The 23,131-nt window shown below is 47.8% G+C and overlaps 1 protein-coding gene across 1 annotated transcript; it reads right to left on the reverse strand.

Annotated features, from left to right (window-relative positions):
* Positions 1-5,814: 5,814 nt before the first annotated feature.
* On the reverse strand, positions 5,815-6,963 carry LOC148144618 (uncharacterized). Its single transcript, XM_087974962.1, has one exon. It carries the CDS (start codon positions 6,961-6,963, stop codon positions 5,815-5,817), a length of 1,149 nt encoding a protein of 382 aa, XP_087831088.1.
* Positions 6,964-23,131: the final 16,168 nt, after the last annotated feature.

Here is a 23,131-nt window from a genome sequence, read left to right on the forward strand (position 1 = left end):
ACTCCATCCACCTGGACACCCCATGCTGGCCTATTACCCACTCTCGATCCCTTCATTTCCAACTGCTGCTGAGACATTAACCGCCTAAATCTGTCTACCCACCCTTCCCCACTCCAACCTCTCACCCTCACAATGTGCAGCCCTCCACTCCATCTGTTCTAATCTCACCATCAGACCAGCAGGGGGTGCAGTGGTATTTTGGCGCACTGACCTCTACACCACAAAGTGCCAACTCGAAGACACCACCTTCTACTGCCCCCTCGACCATGACCTCACCTCCTATGACCAAACCATCATCTCCAAAACCATACACAACCTCATCACCTCAGGAGATCTCCCACCCATAGCTTCCAACCTCATAGTTCAGGAACCCCACACCGCCTGATTCTACCTCCTTCCCAAGATCCACAAGCCTGACCACCCTGGCCAACCCATTGCTCCTGCCCTACTGAATTCATCTCCGAGGAGAAAGTGAGGTCTGCAGATGCTGGAGATCAAAGTTGAAACTTTATTGCTGGAACAGCACAGCAGGTCAGGCAGCATCCAGGGAACAGGAGATTCGACGTTTCGGGCACAGGCCCTTCTTCAGGAATGAGCAGAGAGTGTTCAGCAGGAGAAGATAAAAGGTAGGGAGGAGGGACTTGGAGGAGGGGCGTTGGAAATGTGATAGGTGGAAAGAGGTCAAGGTGAGGGTGATAGGTCGGAGTAGGATGGAGGCGGAGAGGTCAAGAAGAAGACTGCAGGTCAGGAAGGCGGTGCCGGGCTGGAGGGATTCGGCTGAGACAAGGTGGGGGGAGGGGGGATGAAGAAACTGGTGAAGTCCAAGTTCATCCCCTGTGGTTGGAGGGTTCCCAGTCGGAAGATAAGACGCTCCTCCTCCGACCGTCGGGTTGTTGTGGTTTGGCGGTGGATGAGTCCAATGACCTGCATATCCTCGGTGGAGTGGGAGGGGGAGTTGAAATGCTGTGCTACAGGGTGGTTGGGTTGGTTCGTCCGGGTGGCCCAGAGGTGCTCTCTGAATCGCTCCGCAAGTAGGCGGCCTGTCTCCCCAATATAGAGGAGGTTACACCGGCTGCAGCGGATGCAGTAGATGATGTGGGTGGAGGTGCAGGTGAATCTGTGGCGGATATGGAAGTTTCCTTTGGGGCCTTGGAGAGAAGTGAGGGGGGAGGTGTGGGCGCAAGTGTTGCACCTCCTGCGGTTGCAAGGGAAGGTGCCGGGAGTGGAGGTTGGGTCGGTGGGGGGTGTGGATCTGACAAGGGAGTCGCGGAGGGAGTGGTCTCTACGGAAAGCTGATAGGGGAGGGGAGGGAAATATATCCTTGGTGCTGGGGTCTGTTTGGAGGTGGCGGAAGTGACGGCGGATGATGCGCTGTACATGGAGATTGGTGGGGTGGTAGGTGAGGACCAGTGGGGTTCTGTCCTGGTGGCGGTTGGAGGGGCGGGGCTCAAGGGCGGAGGAGCGGGAAGTGGAGGAGATGCGGTGGAGGGCACCGTCGACCACGTCGGGGGGGAAATTGCGGTCCTTGAAGAAGGAGGCCATCTGTGTTGTACGTATTTTGAACTGGTCCTCCTGGGAGCAGATGCGGCGGAGACGAAGGAATTGGGAGAATGGGATGGCGTTTTTACAGGGGGCAGGATGGGAGGAGGTGTAGTCCAGGTAGCTGTGGGAGTCGGTTGGTTTGTAGTAGATGTCCGTGTTGATTCGGTCACCTGAGATAGAAACAGAAAGGTCTAGGAAGGGGAGGGAAGAGTCCGAGACTGTCCAGGTGAATTTGAGGTCGGGGTGGAAGGTGTTAGTGTAGTGGATGAACTGTTCAACCTCCTCGTGGGAGCACGAGGTAGCGCCGATACAGTCATCAATGTAGCGAAGGAAAAGATGGGGGGTGGAGCCAGTGTAGTTGCGGAAGATGGATTGTTCCACATACCCTACGAAGAGGCAGGCATAGCTGGGGCCCATGCGGGTGGCCATGGCTACTCCTTTTGTTTGGAGAAAGTGGGAGGATTGGAAAGAGAAGTTGTTCAGGGTGAGGACCAGTTCGGTCAGTCGAACTGGTCCTCACCCTGAACAACTTTTCTTTCCAATCCTCCCACTTTCTCCAAACAAAAGGAGTAGCCATGGGCACCCGCATGGGCCCCAGCTATGCCTGCCTCTTCGTAGGGTATGTGGAACAATCCATCTTCCGCAACTATACTGGCTCCACCCCCCATCTTTTCCTTCGCTACATTGATGACTGTATCGGCGCTACCTCGTGCTCCCACGAGGAGGTTGAACAGTTCATCCACTACACTAACACCTTCCACCCCGACCTCAAATTCACCTGGACAGTCTCGGACTCTTCCCTCCCCTTCCTAGACCTTTCTGTTTCTATCTCAGGTGACCGAATCAACACGGACATCTACTACAAACCAACCGACTCCCACAGCTACCTGGACTACACCTCCTCCCATCCTGCCCCCTGTAAAAACGCCATCCCATTCTCCCAATTCCTTCGTCTCCGCCGCATCTGCTCCCAGGAGGACCAGTTCAAAATACGTACAACACAGATGGCCTCCTTCTTCAAGGACCGCAATTTCCCCCCCGACGTGGTCGACGGTGCCCTCCACCGCATCTCCTCCACTTCCCGCTCCTCCGCCCTTGAGCCCCGCCCCTCCAACCGCCACCAGGACAGAACCCCACTGGTCCTCACCTACCACCCCACCAATCTCCATGTACAGCGCATCATCCGCCGTCACTTCCGCCACCTCCAAACAGACCCCAGCACCAAGGATATATTTCCCTCCCCTCCCCTATCAGCTTTCCGTAGAGACCACTCCCTCCGCGACTCCCTTGTCAGATCCACACCCCCCACCGACCCAACCTCCACTCCCGGCACCTTCCCTTGCAACCGCAGGAGGTGCAACACTTGCGCCCACACCTCCCCCCTCACTTCTCTCCAAGGCCCCAAAGGAAACTTCCATATCCGCCACAGATTCACCTGCACCTCCACCCACATCATCTACTGCATCCGCTGCAGCCGGTGTGGCCTCCTCTATATTGGGGAGACAGGCCGCCTACTTGCGGAGCGATTCAGAGAGCACCTCTGGGCCACCCGGACGAACCAACCCAACCACCCTGTAGCACAGCATTTCAACTCCCCCTCCCACTCCACCGAGGATATGCAGGTCATTGGACTCATCCACCACCAAACCACAACAACCCGACGGTCGGAGGAGGAGCGTCTTATCTTCCGACTGGGAACCCTCCAACCACAGGGGATGAACTTGGACTTCACCAGTTTCTTCATCCCCCCTCCCCCCACCTTGTCTCAGCCGAATCCCTCCAGCCCGGCACCGCCTTCCTGACCTGCAGTCTTCTTCTTGACCTCTCCGCCTCCATCCTACTCCGACCTATCACCCTCACCTTGACCTCTTTCCACCTATCACATTTCCAACGCCCCTCCTCCAAGTCCCTCCTCCCTACCTTTTATCTTCTCCTGCTGAACACTCTCTGCTCATTCCTGAAGAAGGGCCTGTGCCCGAAACGTCGAATCTCCTGTTCCCTGGATGCTGCCTGACCTGCTGTGCTGTTCCAGCAATAAAGTTTCAACACTGAATTCATCTCCACCTATCTCGATACTGTCCTCTCCTTCCGAGTCCAGGAACTCCCCACATACGTTCGAGACACAACCCACACCCTCCACCTCCTCCAAGACATCCATTTCTCCAGACCCCAGTGCCTCATCTTCACCATGGTCATCCAATCCCTCTACACCTCCATCCACTATGACCAGGGCCTCCAAGCCCTCCATTTTTTCCTCTCCTGACATCTTCACCAGTCCCCTTCCACTGACACACTCATTAGTTTGGCTGAACTGGTCCTCACCCTTCTCCTTAGAATCCTCCCACTTCCTCCAAACAATAGGGGTAGCCTTGGGCTCCAGCTATGCCTGTGTCTTTGTTGCCTGTGTAGAACAATCCATCTTCTGTAGTTACTACTCCCCATCTCTTCCTCCGCTACATTGATGACTGCTTCGGCGCTACCTCGTGCTCCCGCGAGGAGGTTGAGCAATTCATCAACTTCACCAACACATTCTATCCCGACCTTGGTCACCTGGACCATCTCTGACACCTCCCTCCCCTTCCTGGATCTCTCCATCTCCATCAATGACGACTGACGACTGACATTTTTTACAAACCCACTGCCTCCCACAGCCACCTGGATTACACCTCTTCCCACTCCACCTCCTGCAAAAATACTATCCCGTAATCCCAATTCTTCCACCTCCACCATATCTGCTCCCAGGAGGACCAGTTCCACCACAGAACAGATGGCCTCCTCCTTTAAAGACCGTAATTTCTCTTCCCACGTGGTTGAAGATGCCTTCCAACACATCTCATCTACGTCCCACACCTCTGCCCTCAAACCTCACCCCTCCAACTGCAACAAGGACAGAACCCCCCCCCCCCCCCATCCTCTCCTTGCACCCCAACCAACCTCCACATAAACCGCATCATCCGACATTTCCGCCACCTACAAACGGACCCCACCCCTACCGCAAAGACCGTTCCCTTCATGACTGCCTGTTCAGGTCCACTCCCACCTCCCAAACAACCCACCCTCCCCTCGTGGCACCTTCCCCTGCCACTACAGGAATTGCAAAACCTGCACCCACTCTGCCAAGGCCATGCAAGCCCTAGGCTTCCTCCACCACCTCTCCCATAGCTCATACCGTTCAATCCTGGCATCATCCTTGTAAACTTTTTCTGAACCCTTTCACGTTTCGCAACTTGTTACAAACACATTGACTTTGCTTGTTTGACATGGGAGAATTTTCTGCAAGCCATGTTCTGTCTGAAAGAGCCCTCCCCTCTGCTGTGACAGAGCCACACTGACTCTCAGAATTATGACAAAGAAGCCTCTCAATCACATCTGTAAATGCAGGAAGTGTGTTTAATAATGAGTCATGAATAAAGGCTGCATTAGTCTTTTATTGTGAAGTTTTACTCATACGTCTCAGAGTGTACAAACCTGGTCAGAAGCAACCTCTGGGCATATAAGACACCATTGGCTACTTTCTGACCAGGACTGACTTTGTATGGAAAACAGACTTTTTAATGAATAGGATGCCATTTGTTTTTAAGATCAGGTGAACTTAAGAGGCAATACATTGGCTTAGAAATGAGCGATCCTTGACATACGGAAAGAGCTGAAATCATCACAACGCCATTATTAGCAAATTGGAATTAATGCTGGATGGGCTGGGATGTTTTTCTGTGGGAACAGAGGAGGTTGAGAGGATTGGGGTGGATAAGGTCAGAAGTCACACATCATCAGGTTAGAGTCCAACAGGTTCATTTAAACTCATGAGCTTTTGGAGCGTTGCTCCTTCCTTCACCTGACAAAGGAGCAATGTTCCGAAAGCTTTGATTTCAAATAAACCTGTTGGATTGTAACCTGGTGTTGTGACTTCTGACTTCTTCAAATGATGGGATACTTTGTCCGACTCAGCATATTTAAACAGTATCGCTGGGAGGGATTCATTTGGGACAATTTACTTGGCCAATCCACCCTCACCTGCACATCTTTGGACTCTGAGGAAACCCATGCAGACACTGGGTGGGGGGAAAAACATGCACACTCCACACAGACAGTCACCCCAAGAGTGGAATCGTACCCGGGTCCCTGGCGCAGTGATAACTACTGTGCTGCCCCTGAGCATGTGTGTGTGTGTGGGGGGGGGGGCGGCTAGCATGGGGCGGTGTGGAGTCCAGCAGAAAACAAAAAAAAAGCCCGCCTCTCCCACCACACCCACTGTCACAATGGGCAGGAGATTCAGTCCTGGGGGTGACCCACAGCAGCGTCACCGGTGGAATCCGATTGTTGGGAGCGCTGGTGTACCTGCTGGTGCCTCCGCAAGTTACAGGCAAACATGAACCTTCGCCCACACTCAGGGCAGGGGAACGGCCTCTCCCTGGTGTGGACCCGCTGGTGGGCCAGCAGTATAGAGGAATCGCTGAAGGCCTTCCTGCAGACGGGGCAGCTGAATGGCCTCTCCCCTGTGTGGACCCCCCGGTGGGTCATCAGTGTGGAGGAGCGGGTAAAGCCCCTCCCGCACTCGGGGCAGGAGAACGGCTTCTCTCCGGTGTGGACGCGCTGGTGCCTCAGCAGGGCAGAGGAATTGCTGAAGGCCTTCTTGCACTCAGGACAACTGAAGGGCCTCTCCCCCGTGTGGACCCGCTGGTGGGTCAGCAGGGCGGAAGAGACGGCAAAGCCCTTCCCACACTCTGGGCAGGAGAATGGCCTCTCCCAGGTGTGGACCTGCCTGTGGGTCAGCAGGTGGGAGGGCTGGGTAAAGTCCTTGCCGCACTCTGAGCAGCTGAAGGGCCTCTCCCCCGTGTGGACCCGCCGGTGGGACAGCAGGGTGGAGGAATTGCTGAAAGCCTTCCCACACTCGGAGCAAATGAAGGGCCTCTCGCCTGTGTGGACCCACCAGTGTGTTAGCAGAGTGGAGGAGCGAGTAAAGCCCCTCCTGCACACAGGGCATGAGAATGGCCTCTCCCTGGTGTGGACCCACTGGTGCCTCAGCAGGGCAGAGGAATCACTGAAGGCCTTCCCACACACAGGGCAGTTGAAGGGCCTCTCCCCCGTGTGGACCCGCTGGTGCTTCAGCAGGTCAGAGGATTTGCTGAAGGCCTTCCCGCACTCTGAGCAGGGAAAGGGCCTCTCCCCCGTGTGGACCCACTGGTGGGCCAGCAGGTGAGAGGAGTGGGTGAAGCCCTTCCCGCACTCAGGGCAGGAGAATGGCCTCTCCCCAGTGTGGACCCATTGATGATCCAACAGATGGGAGGAGCGAGTAAAGCCCTTCCCACACTTGGGACAGGAGAACGGCCTCTCCCTGGTGTGACTGCGCCGATGTGTCTCCAGTGCAGATGGGAAACTGAAGCCTTTCCCACAGTCACCACACTTGCACGGTTTCTCCATGGCCGAAGCTTCAGCCGCACACAAATGCGTGTACAGCCCTTCCCCACTGTGAATTCCACTTTCCAGGCTGTATAACTGTTTCAGGCTCCACACTCAGTAGCTGCAACAGTGGGGGGAGTCTCTCATTCAGTCCCAATGATGCTGACAATGTACTGAAACAGGAACCAAAAAGCTTTGCTCCTTCTCACAGAATCATAGTGGAAAATCGTTGCGGTCCCGGTGGATGGAGTAACTGTCAGATATTGACGTGAATGTGAGGACTGCAGACGTTGGACAGTTAGAGTCAAAAACTGCAGGGCTGGAAAAGTACAGCAGGTCAGGCAGCATCTGAGGAGCAGGAAAGTCGGCGTTTCAGGCATAAGCCCTTCATCTGTTGAGTTTGAAACTTGTGTCTTCAGATCTTCAAATACTCTAAAAAGCGATTACAAAAGCCGTCATTGTCAGTCCAGGGTAGAAATTCCAAACAAGCAATTCTACTTTCTGCGGAACACTCTTTTGTGTTGCACAGAAACTGACCCTTCGGTCCGACTAATCCATGCCAACCAGGTATCCTAATCTAGTCCCATTTGGCAGCACTTGGCCCATATACCTCTCAACCCTTTCTATGCATTTCCCCATCCAGATGCCTTTTAAATATCATAATTGCACCAGCATCCACCACTTCCTCTGGCAGCTCATTCCTTGAAGCACCACTCATTGCATGAAAAAGTTGCTCCTTAGGTTCCTTTTAAATCTTTCCTTCCCTCACCCTATTTTACCCTCTAGTTCTGGACTCACCCCATCCCATCCCACCTTGTCAATTTACCCTGTTAACTCAAAAGGTTTTGCATTATGCAAAACTTTCAACAAGCTCTTTATTTCAGCTCAGCCAGTGAGAAATCTGCGGTCGTCACCAGAGTAGCACTCAGCTTCCTCTTGGTGACTCTTGACACATCTGTCATTGTAGCATAAAAGCAGTATACTGTATCACCCTCATGTGTATGACTAATATACAAATCTCTCAACCCCACATGATTGGGGTCGTATGATAGACCCCATAAGAGCCAGCGGGAAATTGAGAAACAAATTTGTAAGGAGATTTCAGTTATCTGTAAGAATAATAGGCTGATTATGGTAGGGGATTTTAACTTTGCAAACAAAGACTGGGTTTAGATGGAGAGGAATTTGTTAAGTGTGTACAAGACAATTTTCTGATTCAGTATGTGGATGTTCCTACTCGAGAAGGTGCAAAACTTGACCTACTCTTGGCAAATAAGGCAGGGCAGGTGACTGAGGTGTCAGTGGGGGAGCACTTTGGGGCCAGTGACCATAATTCTATTAGGTTCAAAATAGTGATGGAAAAGGATAGACCAGATCTAACAGTTGAAGGTCTAATTTGGAGGAAGGCTAATTTTGTCGGTATTAGGCAAAAACTTTCAAAAGCTGATTGGGTGCACATGTTCGCAGGTAAAGGGGCGACTGGAAAATGGGCAATGAGAAATTCAGAAGTGAGATGACGAGAGTCCAGCGACAGTATATTCCCGTTAAGGTGAAAGGAAAGGCTGGTTGGTGCATGGAATGCTGGATGACTGGAGAAATTGACATTTTGGTTATGAAAAAGAAGGAAACATATATCAGGTATAGACAGGAGAAATTCAGTGAATCCTTCGAAGAACATAAAGGTAGGAGGAATATACTTAGAGGAAAATCAGGAGGGCAAAAAGGGGTCATGAGAAAGCTTTGGCCAATAGGGTTAAGAAGAATCCAAAGGGATTTTATAAATACATTAAGGACAAAAGGGTAACTAGGGAGAAAATATGATTCTATGACTAAATGTTACCACATCCTGTACTGTACACAGTCATAAGTGGATAAAGCAGCACAGTTAACAATATTTCATTATATAAAAGAAAACAGCCCAATCTAAGAACAGGGAGGAGATGAGACAAGAACAGCTCCAAGGTTGGGCAAGAACATCTGCAATCTTTGTCACACATACAGCCACTGCAACCTTCAGCCGGCCAAGAATGCAGGCTCACAGTTCAAACTTTACAGTAAATCAAAGTTTCGATTGAATAATGAACCATTGATTCCCCAATACTTTATCAACCCTATCCATGATGCTCATGATTTTATGAACATCTATAAGGTCATCCCTCAGTCTCTGAAGTGTGAGGGAAAACAGCCCCAGCCTATTCTGCTCAAACCCTGACAATATCCTTGTAAATCTTTTCTAAACCCTTTCAAATTTCACAACATCCTTCTAATAGGAGGAAACCAGAACTGCGCACAATATTCCAAAAGGGGCCTAATCAATGTCCTGTACAGCTACAACATAACCTCCCAACTCCTATACTCAGAACATTGGCAAAGTTTTCAAAACCCTCAAAAGACAACCGAGAAAGAATGGAGGAACAAACCGAACATTTGAGGGTCAGCTTGGAAGCAATGCCTCGGGACGGGGTTGGAGATGGGGAAGGAAACAAAATGTGCTGGAGCCAAGGCAGAGGAAAGACAGAGGATGCAAAACCGTTGCAGCCGGCTTGAAAGTGCAATGAGGAATATTGCATGTGCTGTACTTGTACTGTTGCATTTATTTCTGAAAATTGGGTGGATTTTAAAAATAGAAATAGAAAAGATGTCTATCCCTCCATTCTCCCACTCTATCTTTCTGTCCCTTTTCGCCCAGGTAATTAAGACACACACCTGAGTTTGCAGAGTCTGCTCCCTCCCTGGATTCACTCCAGTTGCTACAAGTGAACAGATTTACCCATCTCTCCTCCCCCCAATCACTCCTTCCAATCACTGAGGAGTTGCCCAAAGGGAGGGAGTTTCACTCTGAAACTGACAGGGCCACTTCCGCGTTGTGACGTCAACAATGAGGCAAGGTCAACAGTGGAACCCACACTGCGCCTACACTGGACGGCCAGCAGTCTGGCCTGCACTGCATTACCCTAAAGCAGAACGGGAGAAAAGCACAGTTTGCAAAAATCCCTTCCCTTCATAGAATCCCCACAGTGTGGAAGCAGCCCAACAAGTCCATACCAACCCTCTGAAGGGCAACCCACCTAGATCCATTCCCCTACCCCTATTGCTCTGCATTTACACCTGATTAATGCACCTAACCTGCACATCCCTAAACACTATGGGTAATTTAGCAAGGCCAATCCACCCTAACCTCCGCATCCCTGGGCACTATGGACAATTTAACATGGCTAATTCACCCGAACCTGCACATCTTTGGACTATGGGAGGAAATCTGTGCAACGGAAGAAACCCACGCAGACACCAGTGGGGAGAATGTCTGTGGATATTGCAGTCACCCCGAGGCTAGAATTGAACCCAGGTTCCTGGTGCTGTGAGACAGCAGTGCTAACCACTGAGACACTGTACCTTCCTGTTCCACTCCCCCAACAAGTTACACAGCTCGAGTAAAAGCAAAGCACTGCATTTAATTTTTGCTTCATACTCACTGAACTTTCATCCCATGTAAAAAAACTTTATTTCTCCCCTCTCCACCTCCTCATTGGGAAATGCAAAGAGCTGGGGGAATGCCAAATAGAAACCCTGCAGTGCAGAAAGCGGTCATAGAATATAGAACATAGAAGAATTCAGCGCAGTACAGGCCCTTCGGCCCTCGATGTTGCGCCGATCCAAGCCCACCTAACCTACACTAGCCCTCTATCCTCCATATTCTGGATCAGTGGTGCTGGAAGAGCACAGCAATTTTTTACCTCTATCCTCCATATGCCTATCCAATGCCCGCTTAAATGCCCATAATGAGGGAGCGTCCACCACTGCTACTGGCAGGGCATTCCATGAACTCACGACTCGCTGAGTAAAGAATCTACCCCTAACATCAGTCCTATACCAACCCTCCCTTTAATTTAAAGCTATGCCCCCTTGTAATAGCTGACTCCATACATGGAAAAAGATTCTCATGTTCAACCCTATCTAAACCCCTAATCATCTCGTACACCTCTATCAAGTCACCCCTAAACCTTCTTTTCTCCAATGAAAACAGCCCCAAGTGCCTCAGCCTTTCCTCATACGATCTTCCTACCATACCAGGCAACATCCTGGTAAACCTCCTCTGCACCCGTTCCAGTGCCTCCACATCCTTCCTATAGTATAGCGACCAAAACTGCACACAATACTCCAGATGTGGCCGCACCAGGGTCTTATACAACTGCAACATGACCTAAGGATTCCGGAACTCAATTCCTCTACCAATAAAAGCCAGTACGCCATATGCCTTCTTCACCGCACTATTTACCTGGGTGGCAACTTTCAAAGATAACTTTCATTTGGCCCAACAAGTACATACCGACCCTCCGAAGAGTAACCCACCACACCATTTCCCTTCCTGTATCACTCTACATTTACCCCCAACTAATGCACCTAACCTACGCATCCCTGAATACTATGGGGCAATTTAGCACAGCTAATTAACCTTAACCTCCACACCTTTGGACTGTGGGAGGAAACCGGAGCACCCGGAGGAAAACCATGCAGTCACTGTGGAGAGAATGTGCAAACTCCACACAGACATTCACCTGAGGCTGGAATCAAACCCATGTCCCTGGTGCTGTGAGGCAGCAGTGCTAACCACTGATCCACCATACCACCCACGTGCTGAAAGTGGTGTGGGGTGGGAACTTTATTCACTGTACTGCACAGTGGATTGTTTAGTAATGTTTAGTCTGAAGGGATCTGGGGAGAGCTAGCCAACTGGGTACAAAAGTTAGGAGTGCATTGCTACAGATGCTGGAATCCATCCTGAAAACAACAAATGCTGGAGATCACAGCGGGTCAGGCAGGGGGACAAGTTTAGTTTGGGATTATGGTCGACATGGACTGGTTGAACCGAAGGGTCTGTTTCTGCGCTGTGTGACTCTATGACTGGATAGAGTGGATGTGGCGAACATGTTTCCACCAGTAGGAGAGACTAGGACCCAAGGACACAGGCTCAAGGGGAAGGAATGCCCTTAGAACTGAGATGATGATGGTGGTGAATCTGTGGATCACATTGCTGTGGAGGGCTGTAGAGGTTGTCATTGAGGGTCTTTAAGACAGAGATAGATAGGTTCTTGATTAGTAAGGGGATCAAGGGTTAATGAGGAGAAGGCAGCAGAATGGGGTTGAGAAACATATCAGGCAGCATCCAAGGAGCAGGAGAATCGACGTGTCAGGCATGAGCCCTTCTTCAGGAATGCTCATTCCTGAAGAAGGGCTCATGCCCGAAACGTCGATCTCCTGCTCCTTGGATGCTGCCTGACCTGCTGCGCTTTTCCAGCAACACATTTTCAGCTCTGATCTCCAGCATCTGCAGTCCTCACTTTCTCCTTGAGAAAGGCATCAGACATGATTGACTGGTGGAACAGACTCAATGGGCCAAATGGCCTCATTCTGCTCCTGTGTATTATAGTTTTAAAATTGGGCAGATTACCGAAGTGGTTTTCACGAACAATGTCAGAGTCCTGAAGTATGGTCAGAGAGGTGTACAACACGGAAACAGACCCTTCGGTCCAACTGGTCCATGCCGACCAGTTATCCTAACCTAATCTTAACCCATTTGCCAGGACTTGGCCCATATCCCTCTTGACCCTTCCTATTCATATATCCATCCAGGTGCCTTTTAAATGTTGTAATTTTACCATTCTCCACCACTTCCTCTGACAGCTCATTCCATGCACGCACCACCCTCTGCATGAGAAATTTGCCCGAGGTCCCTTTTAAATTTTTTCCCTCTCACTCTAAACCTATGCCCCCTAGTTCTGGACTCTCCACCCAGGAAAAAGACCTTGTCTGTTTATCTTATCCATAACCTCATGATTTTATAAACCTCTACGGAGGTCATCCCTCAAACCTCTGATGCTCCAGGAAAACAGTTCCAGTCTGTTTAGCCTCTCCCTACAGCTCAAATCCTCCAACCCTGGCAACATCCTTGCAAATCTTTTCTGAACCCCTTCAAGTTTCACAACACCCTTCCGATAGGAAGGAGACCAGAACTGCATGCAATATTCCAAAAGTGACCAAACCAATCTCCTGTACAGCAGCAACATGACCTCCTAACTCCTGTACTGTATGCTCTGACCAATATCTACCTACGACTCTACTTTCAAGGAATAATGAACCTCCACTCCAAGGTCTCTCTGTTCAGCAGCACTCCCTCGGACCTTACATTAAATGTATACGTCCCGCTCTGATCTAAAATGCAGCACCTCACATTTATCTAAATTAAACTCCATCCGCCACTCCTCAGCTAAGTGGCCCATCTGAGCAAGATCCCTTTGTGATCGGAGGTAACCTTATTTGCTGTCCAGTACACTTCCAATTTTGGTCTGACCTGCAAATTTACGAACTATTCATATAAACAACGAAAAGTACTGGAACCAGCACCGATCCTTGTGGCTCACCACTGGTCACAGACCTCCAGTCTGAAAAACAACCCTCCACCACCACCCTCTGTCTACCTTTGAGCCAGTTCTGTATCCAATTGAGTAAGTTCTCTCTGTACTTCATGAGATCTAACCTTGCTCACCAGTTGCCCCATGAGGAACCTTGTTGAACACCTTTCTGAAGTCCATATAGATCATGTCGACCACTCTGCCCTCATCAATCCTCTGTTACTTCTTCAAAAAACTCAACCAAGTTACTGAGACATGATTTCCCACGCACAAAGTCATGTTGACCATCCCTAATCAGTCCTTTCCTTTCCAAATACATGTGAATCCTGACCCTCAGGATTCCCTCCAACAACTTGCCCACCACCGATGTCAGGCTCACCGGTCAATAGTTCCCTGGCCACCAACTTTCTTAAATACTGATGCCATGTAAGCCAACCTCCAGTCTTTTGGCACTTCACCTGTGACTATCAATGATACAAATATCTCAGCAAAGGGCCCAGCAATCACTTCCCACAGAATTCTAGGGTACACCTAGATATGGGTGGCACGGTGGCTCAGTGGTTAGCACTGCTGCTTCACAGCGCCAGGGACCCAGGTTCAATTCCCGACTCAGGCAACTATCTGTGTGGAGTTTGCACATTTTCCCCGCGTCTGCGTGGGTTTCCTCCGGGTGCTCCGGTTTCCTCCCACAGTCCAAAGATGTGCAGGTCAGGTGAAGTGGTCATGCTAAATTGCCTGTAGTGTTAGGTGGATTGGTCAGGGGTAAATAGAGGGGTGTGGGTTTCTCTATGGCGGGTCAGTGTGGACTTGTTGGGCCGAAGTGCCTGTTTCCACACTGTAGGTAATCTAATTAACTAAAATTAACCTGATCAGGTCCTGGGGATTTATCCACCTTTATGCATTTCAAGACATCCAGCACCTCCTCCTTTGTAATATGGATATTTTAAGATGACACCATCTTTTTACGCACATTCTATATAGAGTCATAGAGTACATATAGAGTACAGCACGGAAAACAGACCCTTCGGTCCAACCCGTACATGCCAACCAGATATCCCAACCCAATCTAGTCCCACCTGACAACACCCGGCCCATATCCCTCCAAACCCTTCCTATTTATATACCCATCCAGATGCCTTTTAAATGTTGCAATTGTACTAGCCTCCACCACTTCCTCTGGCAGCTCATTCCATACATATACACATGTGAAAAAGTTGGCCCTTAAGTCTATTTTATACCTTTCCCCTCTCATCCTAAACCTATGCCCTCTAGTTCTGGAATTGCCCACCCCAGGGAAAAGACTTTGCCTATTTATCCTATCCATGCCCCTCATAATTTTGTAAACCTCTATAATGTCACCCGTCAGCCTCTGACACTCCAGGGAAAACAGACTGTTCGGCCTGTTCAACCTCTCCCTGTAGCTCAAATCCCCCAACCCTGTCAACATCCTTGTAAATCTTTTCTGAACCCTTTCAAGTTTCACAACATCCTTCTGATAGGAAGGAGACCAGAATTGCACACAATATTCCAACAGTGGCCTAACCAATGTCCTGTACAGCTGCAACACGACCTCCCAACTTCTGTACTCAATACTCTGACCAATAAAGGAAAGCATACCCTTCTTCACTATCCCATTTACCTGCGACTCCACTTTCAAGGAGCTATGAACCTGCACTCCAAGGTCTCTTTGTTCAGCAACGCTCCGTAGGACCTTATCATTAAGTGTATGAGTCCTGCTAAGATTTGTTTTCCCAAAATGCAACACCTCGCATTTATCTGAATTAAACTCCATTTGCCACTTCTCAGCCCATTGGCCCATCTGATCAAGATCCTGTTGTAATCTGAGGTAACCTTCTTCACTGTCCGCAACACCTCCAATTTAGGTGTCATCTGCAAACTTACTAACTATACATCTTATGCTCACATCCAAATCTTTTATATAAAATTGAAGAAAACTAGTGGACCCAGCATCGATCCTTGTGGCACTCTACTGGTCATGGGCCTCCAGTCTGAAAAACAACCCTCCACCACCACCCTCTGTATCCAAATCTTCCACGTCCTTCTCCACAGTAAACACTGATGCAAAATACTCATTTAGCATCTCCCCCATCTTCTGCAGCTCCACATATAGGCTGCCTTGCAGATCTTTGATGGGCCCTATTCTCTCCCTAGTTAGCCCTTTGTCCTTAAATATATTTATAAAAGCCCTTTAGGTTCTCCTTTGTCAAAACTCTCATGTCCCCTTTTTGCCCTCCTGATTTCCCTTTTAAGTCTACTCCTACTGCCTTTGGATTCACTCGATCTCTCCTGTCTACTCTTGTCATATGGTCCTTTCTCTGAACCAAACCCTCAATTTCTCTAGTCACCCAGCATGCCCTACATCTCCCAGACTTTCCTTTCACCCTAACAGGAATAGACTGTCTCTGGACTCTCATTTTCTCATTTTTGAAGACTTCCCATTTTCCAGCCGTCCCTTTATCTGCGAAAATCTGCCCCCAATCAGCTTTTGAAAGATCTTGCCTAATAAGATCAAAGTTAGCCTTCCTCCAATTTAGAACTTCAATTTTTAAGTCTTTATCATCACTCTTTTAAAACTCAGAGTTATGGTTGCTGGCCCCAAAGTGCTCCCCCACTGACACCTCAGTCACCTGCCCTGCCTTACTTCCCAAGAATAGGTCAAAAGCTTTGCATCTTCACTAATAGGAACATCCACATACTGAATCAGAAAATTTTCTTGTGCACACCTTAAATTCCTCTCCATCTAAACTCTTAACACTATGGCAGTCCCAGTCTATGTTTGGAAAGTTTAAATCCCTGACCATAACCATCCTATTATTCTTCCAAATAACAGAAATCCCCTTACAAATTTGTTTCTCAATTTCCCACTGACTATTAGGGGGTCTATAATACAATCCCAATAAGGTGATCATCCCTTTATTTCTCAGCTCCACGCAAATAACTTCCCTGAACATATTCCCAGGAATATCTTCCCCAAGTACAGCAGTACTTCCCCTACTCCTTATCAAAAACGCCACTCTTTATCTTCCCCTACTCCTTATCAAAAACGCCACTCTCCCTGCTCTCTTCTATCCTTCTTATAGCATTTGTATCCTGGAACATTAAGCTGCCAGCCCTGTCCATCCCTGAGCCATGTTTCTGTAATTGCTATGATATCCCAGTCCCATGTTCCTAACCATGCCCGGAGTTCATCTGCCTTCCCTAATCAGCCTCTTGCATTGAAGTAAATGCAGTTTCATTTATCAGTCCTACCTTGTTCTCTGCTTTGTTCCTTCCTGCCCTGATTGTTTGACTGCATCCCTTTCCCAACTGTACCAGTCTCAGATTGATCTCTTTCTTCAGTATTTCCCTGGGGTCCCAACATCCACCAGTGCCCCACCCCACCCTACCATACTGATTTAAATCCTCCCAAGCAGGTCGAGCAAATCTCCCTACCAGTATATTAGTCCCCTTCCAATTCAGGTGCAATCTATCCTTCTTGTATAGGTAACCTCTCCCCCAGAAGAGATTCCAATCATCCAAAAATGTGAACCTTTCTCCCCTGCACCAGCTCCTCAGCCATGCATTTATCTGTTTTTTTCCTCCTATTTCTACCTTCACTAGCTTGTAGCACCGGGAGTAATCCAGATATTATCTTTGAGAACCTCCTTTTTAAATTCCTGCCTAACTTTCTATATTCTCCCTTCAGAATCACATCCTTTTCCCTTCCTATGTTGTTGGTTGTAATGTGTACAATGACCTTCTGCTGGTTCCTCTCCACTTTGAGAACATTTTGCACCCTCTCAGACATCCTTGATCCTGGTACCAGAGAGGCAACACTCCATTCCGATTTTTCGCTGCTGGCCACAGAAACATCTGTCTGTGACTCTGACTAGACAGTCCCCTATTACAAATCGATCACTTGGAACCCGACATACCCTCTTTGCACTAGAGTCTTTCTCTATACCAGAAACTTGGCTGTTCATGCTACATTCTCCTAAGTGTCCATCACCCCCTACATTTTCCAAAACAGCATACATACTTGTTTGAAATGGGGACAGCCACAGAAGACTCCTGCACTACCTACCTACCCATCCTACCTTTCCTGGAGTTAACCCATCTATCTGACTGTATCTGCAGCTTTTCTCCCTTCCTATAACTGCCATCCATCACATCCCCTTGCTCTTGTAAATTCCTCATTGCCTCTAACTGTCGCTCCAACCGATCCATGCAATCCATTAGGATTCTCAACCAAACACCTACTGTACCCACAGGAAGAGCATATCACTTTACTGGAGACCATCTTTGCTCCTTCACAATCTACAGACCTGGAAAATAGCACCACCTTTTTGCTCTAAAAAACAGTGCTCTAGGCTAACTTATTACTTTTGGTTTATATTTTCAAAATTTAATCAAGAGACAGATGTCAATAAAACATAATCAAGAAAGAACCTACTCTATTCACTACTGCAGACTTACAGCAAGGTTACACATTAAAAACTATGCACTTCTCTGTTCCTGTTCTGTGAGCTCTCCCACACAGGTTCCTCCAAGGTCAGCTGTCAATTTTGCTGTTTGTTAATTTTTCCTGGACGCACTCCCATGTCCACTGATTGTGCAGACTTACTGCTGTGTCACTTACCAGTGTGAATTTCTTTCTCTCTCTCCCCCTCGTTTTGGACACCCCTGCCCTGGGGAAAACATCTTGGCTATTCACCCTACTGTGTTCCTTATAAACTTCGATAGGATCACCCCTCAGCCTCCGACACTCCAAGGAAAACCCTCAAACCCTCCACCTCTGGCAACAGCCTTATAAATCATTTCCAAATCCTTCCAAAGTTTCCCAACATCTTTCCTGTTGCAGGGAGACCATAACTGAATGCAGTATTCCAAAAGTGGCCTAATCAATGTCCTGTACAGCCACAACATGATGTCCCAATTCCCATACTCAATGCTAACCAATAAAGGCAAGCATACCAAATGCCTTCTTCACTATGTCTACCTGTGACTCCACTTTCCAGGAACTATGAAGCTGCACCACAAAGTCTCTTTGTTCGGCAACATTCCCCATTAACTGTTTAAGTCCTATCCGGGATTGCTTTTCTGAAGTTTGTCTCAATCAAACTCCATCTGCCACTCCTCAGCCCATCTGATCAATTCTAATCGATAGCGAACTTTCTTTCCTCTCTCATTCCGTAAAAGCTGAAAATCTCCATCCCACACACTCTCCTTCCATTCTTACTTTGCTGAACCTAATCCCTGCTGTACCTCATCCTGAAGGGTCTGGTTCAAGCTGATTAACTCAGGGGGGATCTGATTGAAACATACAGAATGCTGAAAGGCCTGGACAGAGTGTATGTTGGGGATATGTTTCCATTGGTAGGATAGACTAGGACTCGAGGGCACAGCCTTAGAGTAAATGGAAGACCTTTTAGAATGGAGATGAGGAGAAATTTCTTCAGCCAAACAGTGGTGAATCTGTGGAATTCATTGCCACAGAAGGCTGTGGTGGCTAGGTCACTGAGGATATTTAAGACTAAGAAAGCTAGGTTCTTGAGTATTAAGGGGAGAAAGCTGGAGAATGAGGTTGAGAAAGTTATCAGCCATGATTGAATGGTGGAGCAGACCCAATGGACTGATTGGCCTAATTTCTGCTCCCATGTCTTATGGTCTCTTGCTGTCCTGGACAAAGAACTAGAATCAAGAGAAGGCCATTTGGTCTTTCAAGCCTGCACCAGCACTGAAAGGATCATAACTGGATATGAACAACTACGTGGATAGGTTGGGACTTTTTTTCATTGGAGTATTGGAGGTTGATAGATGACCTACTAGAGGATTATAAAATCATGAGGGGTATAGATGAGGTGACCGCGGATATCCTTTCCCAAGGGTGCAAGTTTCAAGATTAGGGGAGAAATCTTTAAGGTGAGAGGAGAAAGATTTTAAAAAGACATTTTTTAAGAGAGTCGTTTGTGTGTGGAATGAATGTCCAGATGAAGTGGTGGAAGCAGGTACAATTATAAGGTTTAAAAGACATTTGGATCAGCACATGAATAGGAAAGGTGTCTCTGTCTCTCTCTCTCTGTCTCTCTGACTGCCCATGTGCTGCCTTTCTCTGTTCCTCTCCCTTTGAAGACGTTTTTTTTCTCCACCGTAATAGAACACTATTTGCTGTTTCTGGAATTCAAGGAAATCACCACCAACACCTAAAATACCTCAAAACACGAGCAGCCTGTTGTAGCCTTTTACCCTCCTCCATCTTGGATTACACACAGGACAGCGAAGAAGGTTACCTCAGATTACAACCGGATCTTGATTAGATGGGCCAATGTGCTGAGGAATGGCAGATGGAGTTTAATTTACATAAATGTGAGGTGCTGCATTTTAGGAAAGCAAATCTTAGTAGGACTTGTACACTTAATGGTACGGTCCTAAGGAGTGTTGCTGAACAAAGAGACCTTGGAATGCAGATTCATAGCTCCTTGAAAGTGGAGTCACAGGTAGATAGGATAGTGAAGAAGGTGTTCGCATGCTTTCCTTTATTGGTCAGAGTATTGAGTACAGGAGTTGGGAGGTCATGTTGCAGTTGTACAGGACCTTGGTTAGGCCACTTTTGGAATATTGTGTGCAATTTTGGTCTCCTTCCTATCCGAAGGATGTTGTGAAACTTGAAAAGGTTCAGAAAAGATTTACAGGGATGTTGACAGGGTTGGAGGATTTGAGCTATGGGGAGAGGTTGAATAGGCTGGGGCTGTTTTCCCTGGAGCATCAAAGGCTGAGGGATGACATTTATAGAGGTTTATAAAATCATGAGGGACATCGATAGTATAAATACAAAGAACAAAGAAAATTTACTGTCCAGGAACAGGCCCTTCAGCCCTCCAAGCCTGAGCTAATCCAAATGTACGGTCGAAACCTGTCAATTCCTAAGCATTTGTATCATTCTGCTGCCCATCTACTCATGCATCTGTCCAGACCGTGCCTGCCTCTACCACCTCTGCTGGCAAAGCATTCCAGACGCCCATCACCCTGTGTGAAGCACTTGCTTCACCCTCTATCCTTAAACTTTCCACCTCTCACCTTGAAAGCGTGACCTCTCGTTATTGAATCCTTCACCCTGGGAAAAAGCTTGTCTCTATCCACCCTGCCTATACCCTTCATGATTTTGTAAACCTCAATCAGGTCCCCCCTAATGAAAATAAACCTAACCTATTCAACCTCTCTTCAGAGCTAGTCTTTTCCCTTTGACGGGGGAACCCAGAACTAGACAGCATAGATTTAGGGTGAGAGGGGAAAGATATAAAAGCGACCTAAAGGGCAACTTTTTCACACAGAGGGTGGTACGTGTATGGAATGAGTTGTTAGAGACAATGGTGGAGGCTGGTACAATTGCAACATTTAAAAGGCATCTGGATGGGTATATGAATAGGAAAGGTTCGGAGGGATATGGGCTGGGTGCTGGCAGGTGGGACTAGATTAGGTTGGGATATCTGGTCGGCCTGGAAAATTTGGATTTGGATCAAAGGGTCTGCTTCTATGCTGTACATCTCTATGACTCCATGATTGGTGTAGAAGGACACTGAGGCCCCTTTGTCCATCCACACATCAATCCTGACAAAGGGCTCGTGCCCGAAACATCGACTGTCCTGCTCCTCAGATGCTGCCTGACCTGCTGTGCTCTTCCAGCGCCATACCTTTCGACTCTGATCTCCAGAATCTATAGTCCTCACTTTCTCCATATTCCAACATCTCGCCGTTTAAGCAATGCGTCTCCTTTCTGCTATTTTTCCCACAGGAAAGGCTATGACTTCACATTGTGATACTGCATTTGCCACGTGTTTGCTCATTGAGGCACAGACCTGGACCAACTTTTCCAGAGTCAGTCCCGTCGCCAGGATTCACTTTCCTTTCAGTTGCTGCAAGTCAAAAATTGAATCTCAGAATGAAAAAGAAAATGGAAAAGGAAGTGAGAAAAGAAAATGCTGTACTTACAAATGTTCTAAGAGGAAGAAAGTTGTAGTCCAGGGTGAAGCTCAGTCTTCATTCAGATACAGAGCAGCAGCTTCAGAAGCTCACGGTCGAACTTCCGCATTCAGACAGGAGGACCAGGCTCCTTCCGGTCATCCAGAGCTCCCCATTGGCCCATCAAAAGAAGGTTCTAAGCCCTTTCAGTGGACAGCAAGCAGCATGCGCAATGCTTACTGACACAGAATGGTCTGTGGCGATGACGGTATTGCTGAAAAGGTTTTGTGTCCAAATGTCAATAGTGTGAGAAACAAAGCTCACTCACTTCAATAATTTCAGTCCAAGACAAGATCTGAATCAGTAGTGTCATTTATTTTACACTTGCAAGTGGGTGTGATGTCCACAAAGCAGGGACAAAACACACCGAATTCAACAAATTCTCGATATTTATATAATTTGGTTCCTACATATTTTTTTCTTATTTCATTGTTCCCCCCCCCCCCCCCCCCCGTTTACATCCTCCACTTCCCTAAGACTGACTCCATTACTCCCATTTATCTCCGGCCTTATCCGGCCTTGTCTGTGACAAAATGCTCATTTCTGGCCTCACAGGCCGTTTGACCTCATCCCACTGCAGGTCATTGTTAGGCATATTCTTTCTTCAGCATTATCTATTCTCTCCATCTGGGCCTCTCTGGAGGCCATTCTGATCTCTATGACCTCTTTAATTGGGGTTTGTTTCTGTGTCTCTGTAAAAGTGGGAAACAGATGTTTGTACAGGCGTATCTGGCCTAACTTCATCCCCTCACAACATCTTATCTATTTGCCCATAATATCTACCATTGTTTTGCAATCACGTTTCACGCTGGCATACCACTTTAGCTAATACAAAAACAATTATATATTTCCTCCACATAGTTTCCATTCTTGTTGACTCAGCTCTTGGCCAAAACAATTACACACTGATGTGAGTTCATTTACTTTGTACCAGAAATTATAATTGCAGAATTACAGAACTGCAGAAGAAACATTAATTTACCTATATCCCACAATTTCCCCTTTTTCTTTTGTTACCATTTGTTATCTTCTGCATTTTTTCTTTTAAACATCGCCCCCAAAATTCACAAGCATCATTCCGGAAATTTCATCAATCTTGGTCTCACTCATCTCCTCATCATTTAGTCGATAAAGTTCCTCTGTCTGATTCCCTTTTAGGGGCATCTGTTTCATCAAGGCTGTCTCAATCAGCCTCTGGGTGAGCCCTCGTATACAGGGTATGACACAACAGCCAATGGCCACCAATACCCCGACTACTACTATCAGGGAAGTAAGGATGGAGACCCCCACCCCCTTCCATTTTCCAAACCATGATTCAAGCCATCCTGTGAGAGATGTGTCTACTCCTGAATTCTCAGCCAGTTCCTCTGCTAAGGTAGTCAATCCCCTCAAGGCCCTAGTAATTGAACCATCAGGTACAGTGTTATTAGGCATAATGATACAACAGCTTCCTCCTAACATCACACACACACACACCCTTTTTTTGCTAATATCATATCAAGGGCTGTTCTGTTTTCCCATGCCAACCTACTTGTCGCATCAAGCTGTTCTGATATTCCTTTAACCGCATCTCTTGTATAATTTATAAATCGCTGTTGATTATAGAAAATGTAATTTATCCAATCTACACTTTTATTAATTGTTACCCACCAAAAGAGAGCTGACTCAAAGCCTGCTGCAATCTGGTTACGAGCCTTGAACTCATCAGGTACTCCCCTAGGAACTCCTACCGAATCAAGATAAATCCTGTCATCAAAAGA

This window comes from Chiloscyllium plagiosum, unplaced genomic scaffold, assembly GCF_037043375.1.
Source record: "Chiloscyllium plagiosum isolate Xiang-an unplaced genomic scaffold, Cpla_swu_hap1 HiC_scaffold_27, whole genome shotgun sequence".
Taxonomy (NCBI): domain Eukaryota; kingdom Metazoa; phylum Chordata; class Chondrichthyes; order Orectolobiformes; family Hemiscylliidae; genus Chiloscyllium; species Chiloscyllium plagiosum.

Bases quoted from the DNA above. Each gene is read 5' to 3' on its own strand.
- LOC148144618 (XM_087974962.1), bottom strand. From the start codon at position 6,963: ATGGAGAAACCGTGCAAGTGTGGTGACTGTGGGAAAGGCTTCAGTTTC.